Raw genomic sequence first — 25,204 nt, 5'->3', positions numbered from 1 at the left:
CCCCACCTCTTCCTGCCCCTGCTCTGCCCCAGCCCCGCCCCCACTCCCCTGAGCACTGCAGCAGCAGTTGGGTCTGCACTCACCGGTGGCGGTAAGTGGAGTGACCTGGCCCCAGTCTGCTCTGCTTCCCTGGCCCTCAGCTGCACGGCTGGTGAGTGCTGGGGGGCGGTACCCCCTGCCTCCTAAGCCCCAAGGCTGGGAGCCAGGGGAGCAGAGCGGAGCAGGCTGTGTCTGGGTCACTCCACTTCCTACTGCCCCGTGAGTGTGGGGTTGGGCTTGCCCTGCACTCACTGGGCAGCCGGAAGTGGCATGACCTGGGCCGGGCTTGACCTGCACCACTCTGCTGGCTAGTGCTGGGGGGCGGTTTCCCCCCCTGCTTCCCAAACCGTCCCCCCCCCGTGCCCTCGGAGGCCTGGGGCCAGCCCCCCACCACCACGGGGGGGCTGCATAGGGCACCAAAATGGCTAGGGATGGCCCTGCTTATGGCTAGCACAAAGTCTGCTTTATGATGAGGTGGTGCAACACCAGTGGTATAATGGCAAATGTAAGCAATAATTAATTGGAGACCCCTGCATCACAGCAAGACCCATCATCAGTATTGGTGATCTACAGAATAGTCACCAGAGATTATGGAGGGCAAGAACTACTAGACCAGTGGTCCCCAAAGCGGTGCCCGCGGGCGCCATGGTGCCCACTGGGGCATCTATGTGCGCCCGCCTACTGACAAGGGAGTGCCCCGCCACCGAGCAGTGCGGCTGCCGAACAAGCAGCCGCCAAAATACCGCCGAGAAGTAGCAACGTGAAGAAGCGTCACTGCCAAAATGCCGCTGCTTTTCTGTGGCATTTCGGCGGCGACGCCTCTTGATGACACTGCTTCTTGGAGGCATTTCGGCGGCGATGCTTCTTCGCGTTGCCGCTTCTCGGCAGGTGCGTGTCCGGCGGCCGCGCTCTTTGGTGGCTAGTAGTCAGGTGCCCGCCCCGCTGGAAAGGTTGGGGACCACTGTACTAGACATTCCAAGTGCCTGTATCTGAGCAGTTTTAGAGTTGATGGTTGTGCATCTTGTGCATGCAGTGTGTTTTAAAAATCCTTTGCTAGATGCTGACATTCAACCCTGTTTCACTGCAATCCTAATCTTTATGTAATTTCCACTAATAAACAAATCTTTTACTGGAATTATTTGCCCCCTTGATTGCACAATTGATATGAGTTTTCTTGAGCCTTGGAATTCACCTTTTTGTTCTTGGTATGATTTTTGGCTTTTTCCTTGAAGTTGGAGAAGGATATTAAGATGATGCTTGCACAGAAGGGAGCCGGAGGGACCGTCAGCTCAGAACTCAAAGAAAAGATCCGAGTTGTAAGTGTTGTTCATATCTGGAAATGTCTCTAAGCTTTGGACAGGAATAAGCATTTAGACATTAGCATGTCTAAAGCCTGATGATCAAGGAACACCACCATTGCTTCTCAGTAGACTTGGTGGTTACAAGTAAATTAGGGAAGTTGGTGTGGGGTCAGCTTGCCTGTGGTCTGCCTCTCTTCACGCAAGATTGAAATACGTTGTTTCCTCTGTCTTTGGCATCAGATAATCTGTATTCTCTGCTGGGTTTTTCCAGGCTATCCTGATGCTTGTGCAGAACCAGAACCTGTGAAAGGTGGTAACACCCTATAGATTATTTAAATGTGTGTATTTAGGGGGAGTGAGATCACACTGGACAATAATCTATCATCTCTTTTACTGCTTGTGTCTTGAACTGTTCCCCTTCACAGCAACTGAAATTTTACAGATAGTTCATACGCTAAAGAGCTCACTATCTTCCTATAAGTTTGGACAGTACCTTGCATGTTATGGGTGCACTTAAGCAACCATACTGAAATACAATGATGGACTGCTAGTTGGGGCTTCTCAGCATAGCTGTCTGGGTCAGGGGTTCTGAACCTGGAGGTCGTGAGCAGATAGATGTAGGAGGCATGACTACTTTGTCCTTCCCATATTGCTAAGTGGGAGAGGGGTTTTTGGCTAGATTTGGCTAAGGGTCTTAGGATGGTGCCTTTTTAGAAAAGAAGGTAAAGGTATGGAAAAGGTCTTCAAAACCACTGGCCTAGATTATTTAGCTGGGAAATTAGACTTTTGGTCCTTGCAGCTATTCTACAATGTGGAATTTTCATAAACCTTGTATACAATAGAGATTCTCTCTGCACTGAGTTCAGAGTAGGGTGACCAGATCACCCAAGTCAAATATCGGGACACGGGGCGGGCGTGGCGGGAGGGGGCAGGGCAAAAAAAACAAACGAAAAAAACCACCCCCCCCTTCCTCCACAAGCACTGGAGGGAGGCCCGGGTGACGTAGGGGAAGCGTGGGGCCAGGGTTAGTGAGAGTCCGGCCTGGCCCCACTCAGTCGGGCGGTAGGGAGAGTAGGGGGGCGGCCCGCGGGGCCAGGCGGCGGCTGTTCTCCCGCCCTGGGCAGCGGGACTCGGGAGCAGCCGCTGCTGCAGCTCCCACTGCCATGGGGGGAGGAAGCGGCCGATGGCCAAGCTCGGCGGCTGCGGCTCTGGCGCCCGGGCCCAAACCCCCCAAGCCCGGGCCTGCTGCGGGGACCCAGCAGCGCGCACGCTGCGCCCAGCCCCTGGCCAGTCATATCTGGGCTGGCTGACCAGCTGGTGCAATCCCGCAGCGGCCCCGGAGTGGGGGCAGCAGGCCCCAGCCCCTCCATCCCACTCGGGTCCTGCAGGGGAACGAACGGGCCTGGGCTGCCGATGCCTCCACCCCGGGGCCACCGCGGGATTGCACCAGCTGGGCAGCCAGCCCAGACGCGACTGGCCAGGGGTTGGGCGCAGCGTGTGTGCTGCTGGGTCCCCGCAACAGGCCCGGGCTCGGGGGGTTCGGGCCCGGGCGCCAGAGCCGCAGCCGTCGAGCTTGGCCATCGGCTGCTTCCTCCCTCCAGGGCAGTGGGAGCTACAGCAGTGGCTGCTCCCGAGTCCCGCTGCCCGGCGGGGGGGGGAACAGCCTCCGCCTGGCCCCGCGAGCTGCCCCCCTACTCTCCCTACCGCCCGACTGAGTGGGGCCAGGCCGGACTCTCACTCACCCCGGCCACGCGCTCCCCTGCGTCTCCCAGGCCTCCCTCCACAAGCGCCAGAGGGAGGAGGAATGGCGAGCCTGGGGAAGAGGTGGGGATTCGGGGAGGGAGCCAATGGGGGAATGAGGGTGCGGAGTCGGGGGGGGAGGGGGGCGCGAGCACTTCCGGGCTCTGGAGTATTTGCTTGTTTGTCCAATGTCCTGACCTAACGTTGGTCGGGACGCGGGACAAACAAGGAAATATCGGGACAGTCCTGATAAAATTGGGACGTCTGGTCACCCTAGTTCAGAGATGTGTGGATATGCTGATTGGGACAGATGAACCCATGCCAAGTAAATTACTCTTCTGGATAGATGCTTTCCATTGAAATTCTCTCTTGTAACTGAGCCAGGCTCTGGGTGCACTTTCTGTATCTTCTAGCAGGGCCTGTGGCCACAGCTGAGGCCAATGGGTCAAATGCAAAATGCAGATCATTTAAAGGGCTCTTCCATTTGCTCCTCCTGCTTGTTTCACTGTGTGTGGCCATGAATTCCAAACATGCACATGTTATCTGTAGTCCTTTCCTCCTTTTCCAGTTTGTGTACCCTCAGAAATTAAGTTATGCAAGTCTGAGGTTCTGGATGAATGGCAAAGCGCTGCTAATTGGGGGCAGCGACAGATAGAAGGTCCAACATGTCTACTAGCCCCTGTAGCTAATAAAGTGCATGTCATTGAAAAGCTAGGGCCCCTAACTTTCTATAAGTACTTGTTTTGCACGCATAACATGCTGTTTAGTTGTCTGTGTTGCAATATGAAGCCTGTTCTTACTCCCCCTTTCACCTAAGGTCCAGGTACACAACTGTCTGGTTATGATGTGTCTTTTCCTATCATGTAGGTTGCAGCCCAGTATCCTGAGGGTTTGCTTGCTTCTAAGCTACCTGGTGAGTTTGAGGTAAGTTTTGCCTCTAGCAGGTAGGGACTCTTTATTCAGTTTGGTTAAAGCTGGGCATGCTACATGTAGATCTCTGGAAGCTTCTCTCTTAGCTCTGGTAGAGCAGTCTTCTCTTTTCAGTGCAGGTGCCCTCCAGAAGAGGCTGCCAACTCTGTGTTGGCTTTATGGTGAAGATAAATACCCAGTAGGAGCTAAGATGATGTCTCCTAACTCATGTCCATTCACATGCTGACAATGAGGAAATAGGAATATTCCCCCAAAACTTAATTACTCCAATAATTCTTTTAAACAGTTTTAAAAGGGTATTTTATTTAACTAATCTTGAGGCAGGCCAGAGGGGCTGAAATATTGATTTTTCGAATCCTTGTGGAATCCTAGAAGTAAATGCAATACCCCTTCTTAAGACGCTTAAGAGAACTGAATAAATGTATTTTGTACAAAGTCTAATTTTCTTTGCTGTTGAGGAGCAGCTCCACTAATATTAGGGAACTAGTGTTCAAGTTAGTTCTGTCTGGGTGCAGGCTTCTATCTAGAATCATGTGTTCCAGCTAAACACATTTTTTGGTCATTTAACAAAATTATTAGATGTGCAAAATGTAAATCTACATCCTATGTCCGGCTTTAGGGATCAGGTATGTGTCTGTTACACAGCGATGAACCTTGTAATTGATGCACTGTGGAGTGCTGCATTCCATGTCCAGCACCAAGAGTGAGAAGGTTGCAAGTCATCTAGATATGATTTGTACCAGCTTATAGTCCCAACTGTGAAACAATTTTGTTTAAAAGATACCACTGAACTGTTTTTATAGGTTTGGAATTTTTTTCCTCCCCATGCTTTTAACTCCCTTTAGAATGGTGTGGTCGCAGGTTTTTTTTTTTTTTTTTTTTTTTTTTAAAAAGGGCAGTTGAATATGCCTTGTAAAACTCTCTTCTTTTCTGGTAACAGGCACATTTTAAAGAGAAGCTATGCGTGAAGGAGCTGGGGTTCTTAAATGTGATGGAGTTTGTTGGGGCCCTTAATGATATTCTTCATGTTGAGTGCAAGGAAGGCGAACAAGACTGGCTGGTCTTTGATCTTGAATCCAAATGCTTAGCAGATGGTAAGTGAGGTTTGTATGTCCTTGTTTCACTGTAGGGCAGGAGTCACCAAAATACTGCTGCTGGGACAGATGTTACCCACGAAGACCTACAGCAGGGTCCCTTAAAACTGGGATCTGTAAAAGAGAAGCAAAGTCTACAAGTCTCATCATGCAATTCATCACCTTGTTCTAAACAGAGTAGCGTTCAGAGCACGATGCAGCATTACACGCTAGGAACTTTGCTCACTTCTTACCACTGGTGAGTGGATTTGTCAAGCCTGAGTGAAACTCTTAGGGCATGTCTTCACTACCCTCCGGATTGGCGGGTAGCAATCGATCTATTAGGGATCGACTTATCGCGTCTAGTGAAGACGCGATAAAATCGATCCCTGATCGCTCTGCCGTCGACTCCGGAAATCCACCACGGCAAGAGGCAGAAGCGGAGTCAAAGGCGGAGCGGCAGCAGTCGACTCGCCACCGTCCTCCCAGCCAGGTAAGTCGACCTAAAATACGCAACTTCAGCTGCGCTATTCATGTAGCTGAAGTTGCGTATCTTAGGTCGACACCCCCTTCCCCCCCCCCCCCCTTAGTGTAGACCTAGCCTTAGATTTGACATTTATATTCAAAGTAAAAAACCTATTGAGATGAATGGGGGGACTTCACATCTGTCTTAGAATTACTGTCTGAGGCTGTCAAGAAGACAGAATAGCTTAGATTCATTGCCAAAGAGTATTTTCACAATAAAGGCTAGCTCTTTTTTTTTTTTTTTTTTTTTTTTTAAATGAAAGATTAGATTCTGCTGCAAGCATTGGAATCTGTGACCAGTATCACAGCAGTGGAAAGTGTGTGGTAAAAGTGCCGTCCATTTGAATTGTGAAAGCAAATTATCTGCTTCTCCTTCCCTTCTCTATGGAGGGAAGCTTGCTTTGTTGGTATCTTGCAGATTATACTTTAATGCAGATATTTTTGAAACCTTTTTGTTGTGGGTTGAGCAGGGAAGTTTTTATCAATGAGTTTTGTAGCATGTACTACTGGGCAAGGAATGAATGTATTAGTGTTTCTGCTTTTGTATTTTGATGTACATCAGTTCTTTTTCTCATTGCTTTCTGAAGCCCAAATGGATGTATTCTCCTTCCTTTCTTAGGGCCTTATCTACAGACACTCCCCAATTTACGCAAGAGTTCCATTCCAGAACGCCTTGCGTAAGTCGGGAACATATACCCAACGTTTACACGCATCCAAAAAAAAATGCTTACGGAACTTTTTCCTGAAGTGCGGATTTCCGTAAGTCGGGTTTGCGTAACCCGGGGGAGAGTCTGTACACTAAAGAAATGTACATCAGTGTAGTGTGACTTAGCAGTATAAACTGTGGGATTGTAAGCCCCATTTTACAGCAGTGTGGTGTGTCTACACTGGGAATTTGTGCAAGTGTAATTATCTTGATGTAGTTACACCAGGGGCAATTTCTTTATTGGGTTAAGTCACACTTGTGTACGCCCTGCATTACATCAGTGCAACATATTTGCACTAGAGTAAGAGCAAAGGTAAATTTCCTGAATGTAGATAGAGCCTTGGAAAGTAACAGCTCTAGCTTTTAAGTGTGAGTTTCATCCTCTAACAGAGCACATTTGGTTCCATTAGATGAGCAATCAAATGATGAGCTCTATCAGTCTGATTCTTTGACATCTTCACTAGGTGCTGCTGAGCTCAAGGTCTCCAGCTGGGATTTCCATTCTGAGAGCTCGGAGGCTCTGGACCTGAAAAAAAGCCAAGTATTCAATGTGGTAAAAAAGATGGTGAAACCAGTGAGTGGCCTTCAATAATATAATGACCGGGGTGCTTTTCAGGTTTGAAAGCTGTGATTAGTGTAGCTGGCTGCTGGGAGTTTAAATATCCCTTCAAGAGTGTACTGTAGCCAGACTCAGCCTTGCAGAGCCACTGGAATCTTTCTGCATCTGTATCCAGCCTGTCCAAAGCCATCTTACCTATGGACATTGTGGATTCTCCATCACTTGAAGTTTTCAAATTGAGATGGGGTATTTTCCTAAAAGATCTGCTATAACTCAAATAAGAAGCTATGGGCTCGATGCTGAGAATACTGGGTGAGGATCTCTGGCCTGTTATGCATAGGGCCTTACCAAATTCACAGCCATGAAAAACGCATCACGGACCATGAAATCTGGTCTCCCCCATGAAATCTGGTCTTTTGTGTGCTTTTACCCTATACTACACAGCTTTCATGGGGTAGACCAGCATTTTTCAAATTGGGGGTCCTGACCCAAAAGGGAGTTGCAGGGGGAGGTCGCAAGGTTATTTTAGGGGGGTCACAGTATTGCCACCCTTACTTCTGTGATGCCTTCAAAGCTGGGCGGCAGGAGAGGGGTGGCTGTTGGCCAGGTGCCCAGCTCTGAAGACAGCTCTCAGCCAGCAGCAGCACAGAAGTAATGATGGCAGTACCATATCATGCCATTCTTACTTCTGCACTGCTGCCGGGAGCTTTGCCTTTGGAGCTGGGCTCCCAGCCAGCAGCTACCACTCTCCAGCTGCCCAGTTCTGAAGGTGGGGCCACTGCCAGCAGTAGCACAGAAGTAAGGTTAGCAGTACTGCAACCTCCCCTACAATAAACTTGCAACCCCCCCCCTTTTTTTTGGGTCAGGACCCCTACAGTTATAACACACTGAAATTTCAGATTTAAATAGCTGAAATAATGAAATTTACAAATTTTAAAATCCTATGATCATGAAATTGACCAAAATGGACTGTGAACTTGGTAAGGCCCTAGTTATGCAGGAGGTCAGCTTAGATTATCATAATGGGCCCTTCTAGCCTTAATATTTATGAATTTGTTCATTCTGTTAAGTACCTTACTCCCACAATGCAGTTTTCACCTGTGGTGGTTGATCAGGCAATCTTTTGAGCTCATCTACATTGCTTCTGCATTGTCCAGTAGGGGTGGCTACCAGGTGAGGTGAGGTGCCTTTCTCTTTCTTTCTCCCTTGCCTCAACCCTCCATGTCCTGAAGTTACTTCTATGGCGCACACTCTCCTTGCTGGCAGAAGAAGCAGTGTACACAGATGGAGTCTGAATCTCTGTAGGGCAGCAGAAAGCACTGCATGTACCCAGATAACTAAATGAAACCAAAAAAGATTTCGTTCACCTTTTCAGTCAAGTCTTCTCATGGAAGGGACTGGCTTTCTCCCCTCTGGGGTTGCCTCTAAGTTTTCATGATGAAATAGCTTTTTGCGTTTAATAGCCTATTTTCTAGGCTCTCAGATGGGAGCTGTTCAGAGGTCACTCTCAAATCTGGTGTGAAGTATCTGTTTCTGTTTCTTCCCCGTTTGCTTCCTTGATGGGTGTAACACATACCAGAGAGAGTTCTTAGGTTCTCTGGGAACAGAGAAATTCTTTCTGCTGGCAGATCTCTTCTGCTGAGCCAGTCAGACCCAATGTTTAATTGGAATATTTGCAGTGGTTAAGTCAGGCACTCCTTCCCCTTCACTGTGGGTCTGAGCCACCCCAATTAAATCTGCCAGCCCTCGACGTTTGAAGACCTTAAGAGGCAGGGCATTGCAATAGGTCTTAAGCAGTGCTTAATTTGTGCCCTGGCTGTGCCCTCGCACTCTAGGCTCGGCAGTTCAAAGCCCAAGGCATCTCTGGGCTTGTCACATCAGTTATGAAAGTAAAAATATTGCTTGAGCACAAGCACTAGCACCTCTTTCGTTACAAATTAAGCACTGGACTTAGAATCCTAAGTGTCACTGTATAGCCTTTCCATTAGGTATTAGGACAAGCCCCACCAGCACTGGGTTTTATCTTAATGGGGCAGTTGCTTGTCCTGGTTCAGTGCACCCGCAGCACCAGCATTTAACCATCTGTCTGAGCACCAGATCCTTTTACTCCTTTTTTGGCTCTGCAGTATCTGGATGTGGAGGAGCTACAGCTAGCCAGGGAGATAGCAGAACCAGAGATCCCCCCTGATGCTGTTCAGGACAGAAGCCTCTATTGTCTCCCTACACTGGACAGTAGCACCCTAGTGGGTGTCTTTGTGGAGTACGTCATCTCGCCTAACCAGTTCTACATCCGGATATGTAGCAGGGAGACATCTGAGATGCTGGAGGACATGATGATTGAGATGAGGTGAGAAAGCGTTGCATCAGCTTTGTGCTGTGGCCTGCTGTGCAGATTCTCCATGAGTATGTGTATGCATGTGGTATGCTGCTGAGAGAGCAGGGCACCCAGCTTGTTGTTGTGGTTGGTATTGGCTTGGGTATGTTGGTGCAGATGTGCATGCACTCTACTCATTCATGTATGCATAGTGCTTACTCATCCCTCTATAACTGGCAAACAAGAACTATGTTTGGTGGCAGTTAAGGCTGCAGCAGGACACACTTCATCCATCCAACCTTTAAAAGCATGGAAATAAATAGTTATGGCAAAGGACTTATGCATTCCTTCGCACCTTCATGTTGCCTACAACACTGTTAATATAGGACCCCTTAAGGCTTTCACGTCCATCTCCAACAGATACCAAAAAGCACTACTTACCCCAGCCTCATCAAACTTGCACTCTAAGGCAACACCTTGACAGTGACCTGCTGATACAAAAGCATAGGAAATCAGCACATCTGACTGTCATGCTTTCCATGCATTTGGGAAGGTCATTATCTCAAGGTTTTGTATTAAAGTAAAAGCTTGTTATGACTGGGATAAATATTGCTTTTAGAGATAGTTATGAAATGCTCTCTAGTATCACTACTGATTCATAACTCATATTCTAGGAATTCATGCATGAGGAACAGCAAAGTGACCCAAGGACAGCTCCCAGAATGTGTTAGACTTCTTGCAGAAGGGGTACCAAAAAAGTGAGATAATCGTAATGAAAAATTGCCAAATAGGGTGACTTTTAAATGCTTATAATTTATTTTTCATTGAACCACTATGAAAAATTCAAATAGTGCTCAGTTTGGATTCTGATATTTTTTGCCATTTCAATGAGATTTCGACAAAATAAAGGTTGGCAGCTTCTGTTAAAACTGAACTCTGTAACACAGCTCTAACTATACTTTTTACATATACTTTTTTTACATTCAGCTGTGCAAGCAACCTGGAACTGTGGGATCACTGGCCCCCTTAACTCTCCAGCCTGGGCTCTGTCTCTCAATACTTTGCCAGTGACAAGCAGCAAACCCCTCCAGGCACTGTAATCACTCAGCCATCAGCATGCAGAGGCACACCCAGCTATGTGGCGTGGAGAGCATTCATGCAACTCATGAACTATATACAGGGAAACCCCAATAAATCTCCCAAGTCCCCAGCCTTGCACCCCAGAAATATACTGTCTTCCACTGCTCAAGACCTTCTCTTGAACAGTGGAAGCTCAGTAATTAGTTCGCCACTTCATCAAAGGAAAGTAGATATGCACCAGCCTTTGTAATCTGAGCAGATTCCCCAAGCACTTTGGACAGACTCACTAGTAAGGATAAAACATTCAAATACGTTTATTAACTACAGAAGATAGATTTTAAGTGATTATAAATAGGGCTCAGATTTTGTCAGAGATATTTAGTAAAAATTACAGACAGGTAACAGGCAATAAACAAAAATTCACGGAAGCCCATGACCTGTCAGGGATATTTTTAGTAAAAATCACGGACAAAATGGGGAGGGAGAAGGGTCCAGCGCCCACAGCTGTGCAGATACCACTGGCTGGGCTGCTGTGGGGTCCAATCCCTGCCCTGGTGGCTGGGCAGCTGTGGGGAGCCCAGCTGCCCACAGGGAGTTGGAGCTCTGAGGGACCCCTAGGGAGCTCTGGGGTCCCCCTGCTGCAGAGCTGCTGTGGGCCTCCACCAGCAGGCAGTGAGAGCTGTGGGGCTTCCTGCTGACAGTAGTCCAGCCCTGGGGCAGAAAATGTCAGAGGTCTCTGGAAGTCTTGGATTCCGTGATATAATCGTAGCCCTAATTATAAGTGGTAGGCATAAAGATCAGAGATAGTTACTTTAAGAAAACAAAAAGTAAACACACACATTCTAAATCCTAAACTTTTAGACTAAGCAAGAATTGAATCAAACAGTTTTTCTCATCTTACTGGATGTTGTAGGCAGGCTACGGTTCTTAATTCTCAGGCTGAATTTCCCTCCCAGCATGAGACCAAGCTCCTCAGTTCCAAGTCTTTGTCTTCCCGTTGTTCTTGTTGTTTTCAGCGTAGGTGAGGGACAAGAGATAGTCTGATGATGCCATTGTCCCTTATTTTATACTCTCAATCTATGTCCCTGGAAAGATATCGGTCCAGGCATGTCCTGGTGGGCCTTGCTGAGTCAGAGTAGAGCAATCCCAATTGTGTGGTGCTTGCGCATCTGTCTCTTACAGAACTGTAAATCTCTTGTTTACGATTCCCCTGCTGATCAGTGGTCATTTAATGCCTATTTGGGTGTGAGTCACTACCCCTGTTGTCGCTGGAAAGCTAGCAGTGGGCATATCCCAAACTCATAATACGTTTCAATAACAACCATTTAGCAAAAAGCTTATAACATCATACATAATGATATACATATTTTGACAAAACAATGAGTTTCAGCAGATCATGACCTTTCATATACCTTGCAATACACACTTTATATGAAATACCACAACCATATACTATCGATGAATATGGGGATTGCAGGGTGCTACTTTGAAGTACAGTGTGTCACAACTGCACCTACTGTATTTTCTGGAAGGCTAGTAAAATCCCTGTATGTGCTTTATACTCTAAGCCTTTGAATTGGCTGTGTTCATCGTAAATGTTTAAAGTACATGTGTACTCTACCCATGTGGTATAAGAGCATGATATGGAAGGGCCACCTTCACTGTTAAGGAAGATCTTCCTCTGCATTGCTGTTCCTAGATCTTAAGTTAGAGCTGAGAACAGTTTTCAGAGTTGATGTTTTACCATAAGGCTCCTTGAAAGCTCATATCAAAGAGAGGTTTAAAGGAAAACAAGGAAGCAACGCTGTACTGCAGTACCTATGGAGTTCTCTCTATACTGCTTCCTGCTGGGCACTACCTTTTTCTGTGGTTTCTTGCAGACGATGCTATTCAAATAAAAACGTTTCTGACCGTTATGTCATGCCGGAGGCCTTCGTCCAGCCTGGCCATCTTTGCTGTGTTAGGATTTCGGAGGACAAATGGTGGTACCGAGTCATCATCCACCGGGTGCTCAGCGAACAGGAGGTGGAGGTGTTCTTCCCAGACTTTGGAAATCTGAGGACTGTCCAGAAGTCTTGCCTGAGATTCCTCAAGTAAGTTAATTGCGGTATTCTGGCAAAGTGCTGCCAAATCTTAACTTCTCTCCTGCAACTTGCCCTACCTTCACTCCCTTTGGGTAAAGCTGCATAAACACTGTCAGTAGAATTCAGTGTTTTCTAGACATATTTGGAGTTGTCATTTATTCTGGGGTGAACATAAAGCATCCGTTGTCCTTATCTTGCGTTGGTTGGAGTGGAGGGAAGAGAGCTTTTTTTCATCTTCCTCCTTTCCCAGCCTCTGCACTGTTTAGTCTGTTCTCCTGTCTCATCTGCCGCTCTACATGGGGGCTTTAGCACTGATTGGACCAAAAGTCATAACTATCGTTCTTTTGTTTAATGAGTTGCAGGGGTGAGATATATTTGGCATGGGGCAGTGTGCGGGAACTGGCACTGCTGTTGTCTGTGCTGTACCCATTCTTTGGATGCAGGATGTTGGTTGCCAGGGCTGTTCATCTGGCATCTTTCACAAGCATATAACATTAATTTAAAAAAAATAAATCTATGAGGTGGCTGTTGGAGTTGAAGGTCAAGAGGCTAAATGGCTCACGGAATCTTGTACCATCCATATTTTTAACTCTTGGTGTATGATGAAATGATGGATTTGATTCCTGTTGCAGGTGCTGCTATTCGAAACTTCCTGCCCAAGCTATCCCTTGTTCCTTGGCATGGGTGAAACCCATAGAGGTATGTATCCACATACAGTTTTTCACTTGTGTATATATATAATGGGACTTTGCGGTAAACATTGGCCTCTTGCCTACTTGAAATAAACTGAGTAATATTGATGCTGACAATCTCTGGACCTGATCCGATTCCCACCAAAGTTCATGGGAGTTTTGCTGTTGTCTGTCAACCTATCATTGCTCCCTTTCTGAATATTCATAACATGCTTGTTTGCATTCTGTCTACAAATGGACAGCACCTGTAGAGGTATTCATTATGCCATTGAATAAGTTTTCTCTGCCCTGAGTCCTCTGTGACCCTTCTGGAGCCTTGGGAAATCCAGCCCAGCTTTCTCTGCTTTAAATATTTGCTTTACTTGAGTGACCCACGTTACTCAAAACTTCCTTCACAAGTGGGGACTGGCCAGGACCCTCTTTAGAGTCAGCCCATCACCCGTTACAGCAGGATCCCGGACTTCCTTTCCACTCTAACTTCAAAATAGATGAATAAATTTCCATCAGACTTTCTCAGAACAAAAAAATCTGTCTGGGGTGAGAAGTATGTGAAACAACTCCAAAGGGAGGAAAGGCTTTCTAACAATAATACATTTTGGGTTCCTTTTATTTTCTTCACATTCTAAGCATTTAGGTTCACATTTTCAAGCTTTTCTTCAGAACCATAAGGGCTAGAAACTTTTTTTTTTTTATAAATGAAAGCTGAAATTCTCCTTTAATCACGTGACTCCAGGAGCCGAGGGGTGCAGCAAAGCACCATGTATTGGAAGACTCCTGATAAAACTTCAGGAGCTGGCCACACAGTTTCAGTCATGGAAAAATAAGAGCTTAAAGTGCAAATGGCTTCCCAGAGGTAACTCCAGCTTTGCAGCCTTTGTACATTTTGAGTAGTTTAACTTAATTGAGTGTTGGTAACCTTGTCAGGTTCAGTTTGGTGCATTTTGCGTGTCTGGTGCATCCTTATTACACTTACTTCAGCTAAGCCTTGCCCGGTTTTGCCCCTGAATCTAGCTTGCCTTCTCCCTTTGCATCCACACCAAACTTTCTAGGAATGAGAATAAGCATCATATGGCTGCCGATGGGCTATTTTGTAGTAACCTGTTTATCTCTCTTTCTTCAAGGGGCATTGGACCACCAATGCCATTCTCCAGTTCTGGAAGCTGTGTAACCTGAAGCCACTGGTGGGAGTGGTGGATGAATATGTGAACGGTATTCTTCACCTCTTCCTGTGTGACACTACGTCTGATGAAGATATCTACATCCATCAGATCTTGAGAGCAGAGGGCCATGCTGTCATTTGCACAGAAAATATTCCCTCCAAGGTGAAGAAGGGCAGAGGTGGCGAGTTTGAGGAAGACTGTTCAAGGAAGGGGCTGTAATATAGTGGAATTTGGATTATGTAACATGGAAATTTTACTCTTAACAAAAAGGAAACGCAACAGGAACTTCCAGTGCACCTTAAAATTTCACTCCTCCCAAAGAGAAGAGTCCATTGGTGCAGTATATTAATACAATAGTCCTTTATCTCATAAAGCTTAAGTTCACATTTATCTTAAGAAACGGGGTTTTCACAGCCTGAGCACAATTAGACATAGAATCATAGAATATCAGGGTTGGAAGGGACCTCAGGAGGTCATCTAGTCCAACCCCCTGCTCAAAGCAGGACCAATCCCCAGCAGGGATTTGAACTTCATCACCAAACCACCACTGTGTAATGCTTCAAGGTTCATGTGCACTTTCATCTCTGCTGCGCAGTTGTTCTAAAAGCTGCCATGGCTCCATTGATGTTACAGAGAGGATTCTTTTGGTTACATTTGCTAACACAGGTTTAGGAGATTCTTAATGTGGATATTTTATTATCATTTATTGTATATTCATGTAGTGTGGATAGGGACCTTATATAAATATGGAAAAAATAGATTGAGAACTGTAGACATTCTCAACAGCAGCCCAGAACTGGGATAGTAGTGAAGAGCCTGTGTTACAGAGCAGGATTAAGGTACACAGGTGCAACTGCCTATAAGATACTTGCCTTTTCTATGCCTGACTCTCACCAGTTCTGTCAGTTTTTCATTTTTAACAGCACAAGATTAGCTCAGAACATTTAGTTCTATATCTTTGAAATTGATGAGGTTTTACTGTCTAGTTTGAAGTCTGCTTGGAAGTCTTCTGCTTTGTGTTTATTTATTTTTGTTAATGAAAGAACTCAAACTGTTATGTGGTTTTGGTACTTTTGCTCTGGAAATCTCAATCTCGGGTGATTTAGCTGTAATTAGCGGATTTGTTTGAAGCATAAGGTGAATTACAAGAGGTAAATCTCCAACCTTGTCTGCACTGACCACTGAAACCCAGTTACAGCATACTGAGTTTATACACAGATCTAGATATAAAGATGCCAGTGTGATTTCTCTTCCCCCCCCCCCCCCCCCCCCCCCCCGGTAAGTGTACATTGGCCTATGCTACAGTTCCACACTAAATGGATTAGGCTCCAGCACCACATTATAGTTTAGAAAGGGGCCTAGGCTGTTAAACAGTGCGGTAAAAATGTATAATTATAATATAAGTAAGAACAGCCAACACCATGATTTGAAAGTGAGTCAGCACTGTTTTACCAAGAACTATAAACAAAATCCCACCATTTCAAATATCCGTAACAGGCAAAACCCAGGGGCCTTGTGTCCTTTGCTTTAATCAGTACGCTGCACAGTAAATCTTGTGGCAAGAAGTCTTGCCATTTTGGCATGTGCTGTGTCTAGATATCATTTGATGAGTAGTTTTGTCACTGTGGAAAAGCATTTTAACTTTTGCAACAAGGCAGACTCTGCCAGCGTCCAGATGGCTCTCAAGCTAGCTCCCACTCAGTTGGGTAGCAGGTTGCTGCAGTTTGAAAACCATTTCAAAATCTTGCTCTAGTTTTTTTTCTTCATTTTCTGTTAATTACAACACACTTTATTGACTGTACTGTATTTTATTTTTAATAGGGGTTCATAGAACTGAACCCCTCAGAATTGTTTCTGCAGCCCAGTCCAAATGATGGATCATCAGGGTCAGACCTTCCCTTACAGGAACAGGAATCTTTCTGTGAAGTCAGCAGGGCAGCGAATCCAGAGCTGAATGAGAGTGAACCATATGTCCAGGTGCGAGGTTTTTAGCTCTTCTGTGTCTAAGACCAGATGAAAAACAGCTGTTGTGTTGGGAGACTCTGGTGGGTTGGTACACTGTGTTTTAACCCTGTGGCATAAAAAAGCAAACAGGTGCCATAAGAATAAAAATGTTTCAGATGGGACACAAATATCTCATCTCATGCTTGCCCTCATCTTTTATTTTCCTTCCTGCTTGTCTGGTCTCTTGACAGCTCTTGGGTACTCCATAAACTTCTAGGTATAGAGTCCTCTTTGCTCTGAGATGCGTGTTCTACTTAGACCTTTACTTGGCTCTTGAGTTCAGATATTGTATCTTGGAATCAGCCTTGACTTCAGACTTTTCCCTTTCTCATCTCCTGTGTCTTCACTTGCTTTCCTCTTATCTGTTCGTGTGCAGTTGCAGTGGAGCAGCATTAATTGCATTTTTGGGTGTGTAGGATTCAGCCGTCAGAGAAGCACGCCATAATCCACCTAATAAACACCCTGGCATGGCTTATTGCTATTAAAATTTGGCTTGTTCATCCTAAATTTAGTTTGTTAAAAAAAAAAAACAAAAACAAAAAAAAAACATGAAAAGCAGTTTTTGGGCATGGGAACTTTAGCAACCCAAGAACTCCCATTTTGATTTAAAATTTTTTGTGGACCCCCAAGCTCCCTGGTCAGCCCCAGGCCCTGCCCCCACTTCACCCCTTCCCCCAAGGCTCCACCCCAACCCTACACCTCTTTCCACCCCCTTCCCCGAACGCGCCCCGTCCCTGCTCCTCCCCCGCCCTCCCAGTGCCTCCTGCACACCAGGGAACAGTTGTTCCCTGGCATGCAGGAGTACTGGGAGGGCGGGGGAGGAGTTGATCAGTGGGGTGATGGCCCTGGACATGATTCCGTCCCCTCCCCCGAGTGCATCCTGTCCCCCCTCCTGGGAGGGTGGAGGAGGAGTTGATCAGCAGGGCCCGGGGACCCCATTTTGTGGACCCTAGTTTGAGAAATGCTGATCTAGACCATACCTGACAGGTAATTGTCTAACCTGCTCTTAAAAATATCCAGTGAAGGATATTCCATAACCTCCCAAGGCAATTTATTTCAGTGCTTAACTGCCCTGACAGTTAGGAAGTTTTTCCTAATATCCAACCTAAACTGCCCTGGCTGCAATTTAAGCCCATTGCTTCTTGTCCTATCCTCGGAGGTTAAGGAGAACAATTTTTCTCCTTCTTCCTTGTAACAATCTTTTATGTACTTAAAAACTGCTATCATGTCCCCTCTGTCTTCTCTTCTCCAGACTAAACAAACCCAATTTTTTTTCAATCTTCCCTCATAGGTCATGTTTTCTAGACTTTTAATCATTTTTGTTGCTCTTCTCTGGACTTTCTCTAATTTGTCCACATCTTTCCTAAAATGTGGTGCCCAGATGTTGCATTGTTCCTTGACCTGAGTATTATTGGAACCATTTTTAATATCTCTCATAATATAACTAATTTAAAACTAGTGTAACAAATCTAAAATCTAAGCATCCTGTTTTAAACACTGTGCACAGTGCCTAGCACAATGACCCCCATCTTTATTGGGGCCTATAGGTGTTACCATAATACAAATAACAAATGATCATGCTCTGTTCTCAAGCAGAATGAGAGCTGTGTGTCTGCATTTGGAATCTCATAGCTAATTATCTCGCACAATATAAATATTGCATATGTACTGTACAGAATTGTACCTTACTACTTTTGCTTATGCTCTTTTTAAATAATAGATGTTATAGGTGAGTCCTTGGTTCACTGGGTGGATGGCTCTACATATTTTTGTATAGTAATTTGTGTCGTATACAATAAATCTTTTAAAATCAGAATTAAAAAAAAAAAAAAAAAAGGCAGCATGTACAGTCGAGCTGAAATAAAGTTGCTGTTCTCTTTCTAGAGATCTCAGGTTGACCAGAAGGATGCAGTGTGCTTAGAACCTGAAGGAAGGGTACAAGAACATGCCTGCTCTGTGAATTCTTCTCTCCCTTCATGGGACTCACAAGGCAAAAACTACAAAAATTCCCAGGAAAGTCCAAATGGAGAGCCCAGAAATCCAAAACTGGGAATGCAGGTGAGGTTGTTTTTTTTTTTTTTTTTTTTTTTTTTTTTTTTTTTCCCCAGTACTGAATAACTTAATTGAGGTTGAGCTGAGACTGTCCCTTAATCAGCTTGCAGCTGACAGTAAGATTAGGGAAATTCCAAAAAGCATTTTGCAAACGTGTTTACCGCAGTGAAGGGTAAGGAAGAATAAGACATAGAAAGGAGCTCCCCAGAGGAATCAAGTGTTGGTGACAACTTAAAACTGCTGTAATAAAACTGCAAACTTTAAATATTGTTCAAGAGATGTTTGCAAAGATTGTTAATCTTTATACTTATAGGTGGTGGCGAGGTATTAGGATAGGAACAGTTTTTGGCAATGAAATTTTGCAGACTTGTGGATGACAATATGAACTAGTGTTAGTGGAGAAGAATGCTCTTAAGCAAATAAGTGTTAACTGACTAGCATACATTTTGTTTAAATGCAAGCAAAAGAAAACAGTGGAATTGAACCTCCCAAGAAACCAGATTCTATATGTCAGAGTATTCCGTTCATCCACAGAAAGGAGCAAAATGCTGGAACTCCATATCTTAGGACAAAGAATGGTGTTGCGGCAATGCTGCTAGTGTGTGCTGTATTACAATCTTCCAGACTTAAACATGCAATTACTTTTCTGTCTATTTTTAAAGTACAGTAGATTCCATTTATTAGCAACCACTCGGTTCCCAGTAAAAAGTTGTCATTTATCTGAAGGTTGCTAGTAAGAGGAGGGAAGGCTTGCGGGGCTGCAACCAGGGACGGATGCACTGGGACATGCTGAGCACCCTGGCCTGGCACTGGGGGACCAGGCTTAGCATGTCCCAGTGCATCCTTCCCTGGCTGCAGCCCCGCAAGCCTTCCTTGTGCTTACTAGCAACCGTCAGATAAATGGCAACTGTGGAAGCCAGCTGCTGCCCTGTCTGTACCCTCCTCTCCCAACTGCAGGCAAACTTGTGGGTCTGTAGCCTGGGAAGGCATCTCAAAAAGTTGCCATAAGCGACATGCCTGTTGCCAAAATCCAAGTCTCATGAACTTTAAAGTCAGTGGGATGGGATTGGTTCCTAGCCATATGTTCCTATTAACTGGAAGTTGTTAATATTAGGATTGCTATTAAGCGGTATCCACTGTAACTATCAAACCTCACTGAACTCTTGAGGCTAAATAAGAGGGGGCTGCAGGTATTAAGAAAATGGAAAGGTGGACAAGGATAAGGAGAGATGAGTTCCACTCTCTGCCCTTCATTAAATGGTTTCTGGTTTCTTCACATAGTCTTATAGAATATCAACTTGAGTTAGTTGCGTATTTTTTTTTTTTTTTTTTTTTAAAGGAAAGTCCTCATCTGGAGATGCCATACCTAGAGCCGGTGTCTGTGATCGCAGACATCTGGGATGAAAATTGGTTGCCTCTGCAAATCTTAGAGAAGCAGACTGGTATTGGCCATGACACCTTGCAATTGGATACTATGATATCTTCCAGCCAGACCTCCAGCCATGAAGGAAGGAATCAGAGCCTGCAAAGCAAAGAGCAGCTGCAACAGGTTACTTTTAATCTTTCGTGGAGGGAGGGAAATGGACAAATGCCCCATTGTGACATCTTAAGGGATTTAAACATTTTTGTGCATGATGCACAGTAGGCCGCATATGCTGATTTAATGGGGAAACCTGGCCAAAACCCTATCTTGCTGGCCTCCTACACCAACACAACTTCAAGTTTTTGTGTGCCTGAAAAGTTTTTTTTTGTTTGGAAATAAAATGAGAGGTTTAAGTCCACTCTCAATTAAGGGTTAAATAATTTGATCCTTTAATGCTATTTCTCTCGGTTGCAATTTTTTCCAGATTTTCCATATATTTCTTCCCTTCCCGCTTTTTCTCCTCTCCATACCCACTGTACTGGGTGTCTTAGGTAGGACATTTTGCTGCTGCTGAAGAGACTTGGGATGATGTGTGGCCACTTTTGGATCATGTGAACATGACAAGGACAGCAGTTGAAAAGTCAAAATACCCAATCGAGGAGACACTGGTTCTGGGAGAAGTCCTGGAGCCCACCGGGGGGCTGAAGGTAAGTACACATTTTCTGGCCCGGTATAGTGGTGTAATTTTGTTTTTTAAATTATTTTAATATTCCTGGAAATATTTTTTTTGCTCTTTATTAAATTGAAATTTTAGTCCAAATGAGGCACAACTGTTTTAAGATAATCTACCTACCTCTGCGTCTAGGTTCTTATATTTGTGCCCACCACCAGTTTGTCTGAGTGCCTCCCAAATTAATCCAATTATAGCAAGTAACGTGAAACAAAATGTAATGTCTCCTCCTAATTCAGTATCTTTGTATCAGAGAACTATGCCATGCTTTGGTATGATTGGCAGTCTCTGCTAATAGAGACTGATTTGCAGGAGTGAGTTGAATGGTTCCAGGTAAATCTAGATTCTCTTACAGAACTCTGGGGGGAAGCGTACATATCTCCTGTATGCGCTACGTGTCTCTAGTCAACAGTGTTGACCCTTCCTTTTCATGTGGCAATGAAAGAACCCAGAAAAGAATCTTTATAATATATAAATGTAGTTAGCATTCCAGACTCAGCAGCTTTATATTAGTGTAATGCTTGGGCCTGATAGTGGAGAGTGCTTGTCAGCTTCCACAGAGACTCCCTGGCTGTTTGTTTTCCCCTGGCATACTCTTGGTGTGACCAGTTCTGTTGTAGGTGGGAAAACTGTAAAATCTACTCAGTGTAGGTTCACACTGAACCTGATCTTGCATCAGGGAACTCAGCGGGAGTTTTACAGATAACTTCAGTGGGAGGAGGAGCAGGCTCTATGTTAACAACTTTAAAAGTGCGTCTATGGCTGAATTTATTTGAAGCGGCTTAGTCAATATTGCCAATGCCTCTTACTGCTTGATGAGTTAGGGGATTGAAGTCAGGATTCTTAATAGTAAGGTTGGGGAGGATCATTTGTGGGACATGTGGGGCACAAAGTGAGTGCTGATACTTAGATGGTGATAATAAATAATGACTATCTAATGGTATAAGTTAACATGACCATTTATGAATGCAGAGTTTGGGATGGACAAAAGGAAGGAATAGTGGAGGGGCATAGATTGTTCTAGTGTTGATGGCAGCAGAGGGATCAGGAATGATCAAATACCTACAAGTTTTTTGTGCATTATTACAGCTCATTAACTGCAAGGAAGAGGTGGTTAGTGACCATGATGAGCACCGTTCTAGTGGGGTATCAAAAACCAGATTTGAGAGGATCAAGGGAAGAGCTGGAAGAAATGAGGGGTAGGAAAGATGGGCCTTCCTGGGATGGAGATGGGGTGAGGCTTTGTGAGAGCAAAGAGGTTGGGGTGAGGAAAGTGGCACTAAGGTAATGAGAGAAGAGCAGACAACATAGCTTGTGCAAGCAGAGGTGGGGAGAAGAGAAGGGGAGATCAGAATGGATGATGTGAGAATGCAGAATTCCTCATGTACTGACTCAGACATAACTACACAACTATTAGACAGCTGATCATGTGGCTTTAGGAGCCTAGGAATCTCCCTACTAGAGCAGAACAGTTCATCTAGTCCAGGATCTTGTCTGACAGTGATCCCGGTCAGGTACTTAAGAAGAAGGTACAAGAAACTCTGTAAATGACAATTATGGAAAAAACTTCCCTTAGGAGAAGATTCTTCCTAGTCCCCCATCAGTTAGTAGTTGGCTTGTGTCTGGAGCCTGAGGGTTTCTATCTTTTGTACTTTATCTCAGTTCACTGTGGATTGTTCTCATACGTTGACTGCTGCATATTTGAGCAGAGGTTTCCATTGAGCTATTAACATCAATGGCCATGTCTTTCCCAAGTGGTTGGTTAATTTGCAACCGAGCAATGTCAGTTAGTTCAAATTATTCTTTCCAAATGTGCATTAACTTGCATTTGTCAACACTGAATTTCCTTTGTCTATAATATATGTATGTGTGTGTGTGTGTGTGTGTGTGTGTGTGTGTGTGTGTGTGTATGTATGTATGTATATATATATAATGTATATATGTATGTGTGTGTGTGTGTATATACTTCCTAGTTTGTTTACTATTTCAGGAGCTCCCCACAGTCATGTCTAGCCGTAACTATCTTAAACAATTTTGTTTCTACTGTAAATGTTGTCATTTTACAGTTCATAGAAATGTGGGGATCTCGAGGTCATCTAGTCCATCCTGCCATGCTGAGGCAGGATTAAGTATACCTAGACCATCACTTACAGATGCTTTTCTAACCTGTTCTTAAAAGCCTCCAAGGATGGGGATTCTGCAGCCTCCCTAGGTAGCCTCTGCAAGTGCATTAACTCATCTTTATAGTTAGAAAGTTCTTGAAGTTTTTTCCTATCCTCCCCTTTTCCAGTAAATTAGTAAATACAAACATCAGTCCCAGTACAGATCTGTGAATTAAACTAGAAGCTAAGGTTTTATTCAACTAAAAATTGATTGAGCAGCATACTCAACCTCAGTCCAAACTCCCTTGTGCTCACTCTGTCATTGTCAGTCTTGCTGTGCCTGGGGGCCTCTCTCAGCTCAAGAATTATGAGGCTTTTTTACAGCAGACCATTAATAACTTATTAAGACATGAGCAGAGATGGAATTTTGTATGTTGCAATAAGCAGCCGCCCTTCTTGGAGAATGTGGAGGAGGTGCTGCTCTCTGGCCCTGATTTTGTGCAATTGGCCAAAAACAATAATTAAAAATAAACGCAGTTGCTAGAATTCCTTTCCAGATATGTCTGGATGCTTAACTATATGGTGACCAGGACAGTTGATGAATTGTGGGTGCACTAACCTCGCTCTCTGCTCTGTTTTATATTTGATTGCAGACACCAGCCTCTCTTGGAGATTTATCAGATCCTGCTATTTTGTCCAAGTCACTGGAAGAGTTTTGTGTCTCCCTAAGCTGTTCCCAGCCCTCAGCAGAGCCTAGCCAACTGGAGACTGATCCGAACAAAATATCTCCTAACAAGGTCCAGCTTCTTACAGCACCAGCTGTTTCTGCCTCACTTACAACAGCACCTGTATCTTTGGAGAAGCAGAATGGTACTGTGGATTTGTCTGAGTGGTTTTTTAGGATGTGTGAAGACTGAAGGGGTATTAGTATGTGCATTCCACTACCCAGTTTGAATGCTGGCCCTAGCGCTGCGATCCTGGTACTATGTTAATGGCACTGGTGGATGTTTCTTGGTATGGTCTGAAGTCCGTTACAGCCAGAAGCTGGGCTCAGGAATCCTGGGGCTAGGGCACTGGTGTATGCAAATGGAGACCTTGAATCTTGGCTTCTTGGTGCAGTGGACAGATGGCAATAACAGTGACTGTGGATTGATGCAATACTTCAGGCTGGCCCCATGTGCAGAGAAGTGGATTCATAAGTATTTCATGGAGATGAACTTGAATTGAGGTTTATTCCTCTCTTGGTTCATTTCCCTGCCTTATCCAGATATTTTTCTTCTGTTACCTTTGTCCAGCCCTTATCCTAAATATTTTTGCCTGTCTGTTTCAAATGTTAGAATTTCCAAATATTAAATGGACTCTCATCTCCTGGCATTTAAGGGATTCCATGTAAGACCATGGAAAATGAGAGATAGTGAAGCCCTTGTTCTTTCTAAAGCCCTCTTAGCTCCCCTGTGTCTGTCCTCTGAAACATAAATTGATTTTAACTTCACAACACCCCTTTGAGGTAATGAAATATTTATCCCCATTTTACAGGATAAAATAAGTGACTCACCCAAGGTTGCATAGTATGTCTGTAGTAGAGCTGAGAATCCAGTTCTTCTGGGTTCCAGTCCAGTGCCCTATCCATTAGACCATCCTTTCACCCTTCTCATTTGCTATGCAGGGGAAGTCATTCCAGAGAAGGTAAAGAATGAGGACCCCTTGAGGACCCAAGTTATCCCGCTGAGTAGCAGTAACAGCTGCACTACCCGAGGGGCTGAGGATCAGAATTCCCTGATCCTAGCTGCTGAGCTCCAGGTGTCCCAGAAGCTCTACGTCCCTCGCAGCTCGCCTACCGCAGCATTGGGAGCTGCTGCACGCTTGGCCACCTCCAGTGGCCTTTTTCACTGGTTCGCTGTCCGGAGAAAGTTGGAGACATGAGGAGGAGGAACCCCAAGCTGTCTGGTTTCTCAAGAAAGAAGTCTAATCCACTTGTACTGCATCAGACAAGATGGAGAAACAAAGCAGATGCTCTTTGAGGGGCTGGTCCTCCTGTGCCATTTCTCTTTGGCATAAGAGATGCTCATCTTCCTGATAACTAGAGCCTAGGGTCTCCTTGGACATGCCTGTGTGTATAGGATAAATGTTGCTTTTATTTTCGGTGGAGATGGTTATATTCCTTCTATTGTACTGCTGTGTAATGACTGTTCTTTTTAATATAGTGGTTTGAATTGTGTTTCAATGTTGTTGTGTTGTGCGTATAAACAGTCTCCAAAAGGTGGAGGAAGGAAATGGGTCAGATTTGGCATGTTAGAAACAGACCATCTTAAAAACAAACAAAAAAACTCTCTTTCCACTCACCCCTAAACCACTTCCCCTCAAACAGGTATTGCCTTGAGCGTCGCAACTTATGACTTATTGTGAGTAAGGATTTTTTAAATGCAATGGATCCATCACATAATCCTTTTCTTGGTAGTACAACTACTGGTCACATCAAGAACAGGAGTATTTGTGGCACCTTAGAGACTAACACTGACTAGATGGCCTGACTTACGATGTGAATACTGGTCACATCGTAAGTCAGGCCATCCAGCCTGTGGTGAGCACTGCTAACCAGTAAAACGGCCTACCTCGTGCCCCACTGTCTTGCCGCATCTACATAATGTTAAAATATGGTGGTGGTTCTTCAAGTAGATGCAGCTGTGTATTCAGCTCAGATGTGCATGCCCCCAGTGTACTGGAACCGGAGATTTGCCTAGCAATATTTG

The 25,204-nt window shown here is 44.9% G+C and overlaps 1 protein-coding gene across 4 annotated transcripts in view; it reads left to right on the top strand.

Annotated features, from left to right (window-relative positions):
* Window positions 1-24,672, top strand: part of TDRD5 (tudor domain containing 5) — a 41,044-nt gene extending 16,372 nt beyond the window's left edge. For 3 of the 4 annotated variants that reach the window (XM_065555656.1, XM_065555657.1, XM_042851316.2), the window contains 14 exons: window positions 1,272-1,355; window positions 3,948-4,004; window positions 4,951-5,104; window positions 6,779-6,888; window positions 9,000-9,220; window positions 12,148-12,360; window positions 12,984-13,050; window positions 14,165-14,365; window positions 16,025-16,180; window positions 18,092-18,265; window positions 19,599-19,808; window positions 20,174-20,329; window positions 23,108-23,324; window positions 24,121-24,672. In XM_065555656.1, coding sequence (XP_065411728.1) covers window positions 1,272-1,355; window positions 3,948-4,004; window positions 4,951-5,104; window positions 6,779-6,888; window positions 9,000-9,220; window positions 12,148-12,360; window positions 12,984-13,050; window positions 14,165-14,365; window positions 16,025-16,180; window positions 18,092-18,265; window positions 19,599-19,808; window positions 20,174-20,329; window positions 23,108-23,324; window positions 24,121-24,377 — 2,277 coding nt within the window. In that variant the 3' untranslated portion in view covers window positions 24,378-24,672. The remainder of the gene's footprint in view (window positions 1-1,271; window positions 1,356-3,947; window positions 4,005-4,950; window positions 5,105-6,778; window positions 6,889-8,999; window positions 9,221-12,147; window positions 12,361-12,983; window positions 13,051-14,164; window positions 14,366-16,024; window positions 16,181-18,091; window positions 18,266-19,598; window positions 19,809-20,173; window positions 20,330-23,107; window positions 23,325-24,120) is intronic. The other variant, XM_024103813.3, reaches the window with a different exon arrangement.
* Window positions 24,673-25,204: the final 532 nt, after the last annotated feature.

The sequence above is a fragment of the Chrysemys picta genome, chromosome 8, assembly GCF_011386835.1.
Source record: "Chrysemys picta bellii isolate R12L10 chromosome 8, ASM1138683v2, whole genome shotgun sequence".
Lineage (NCBI taxonomy): Eukaryota > Metazoa > Chordata > Testudines > Emydidae > Chrysemys > Chrysemys picta.
Note: the sequence above shows the minus strand (reverse complement) of the source record. Positions and strands in the feature narration are given on the sequence as shown.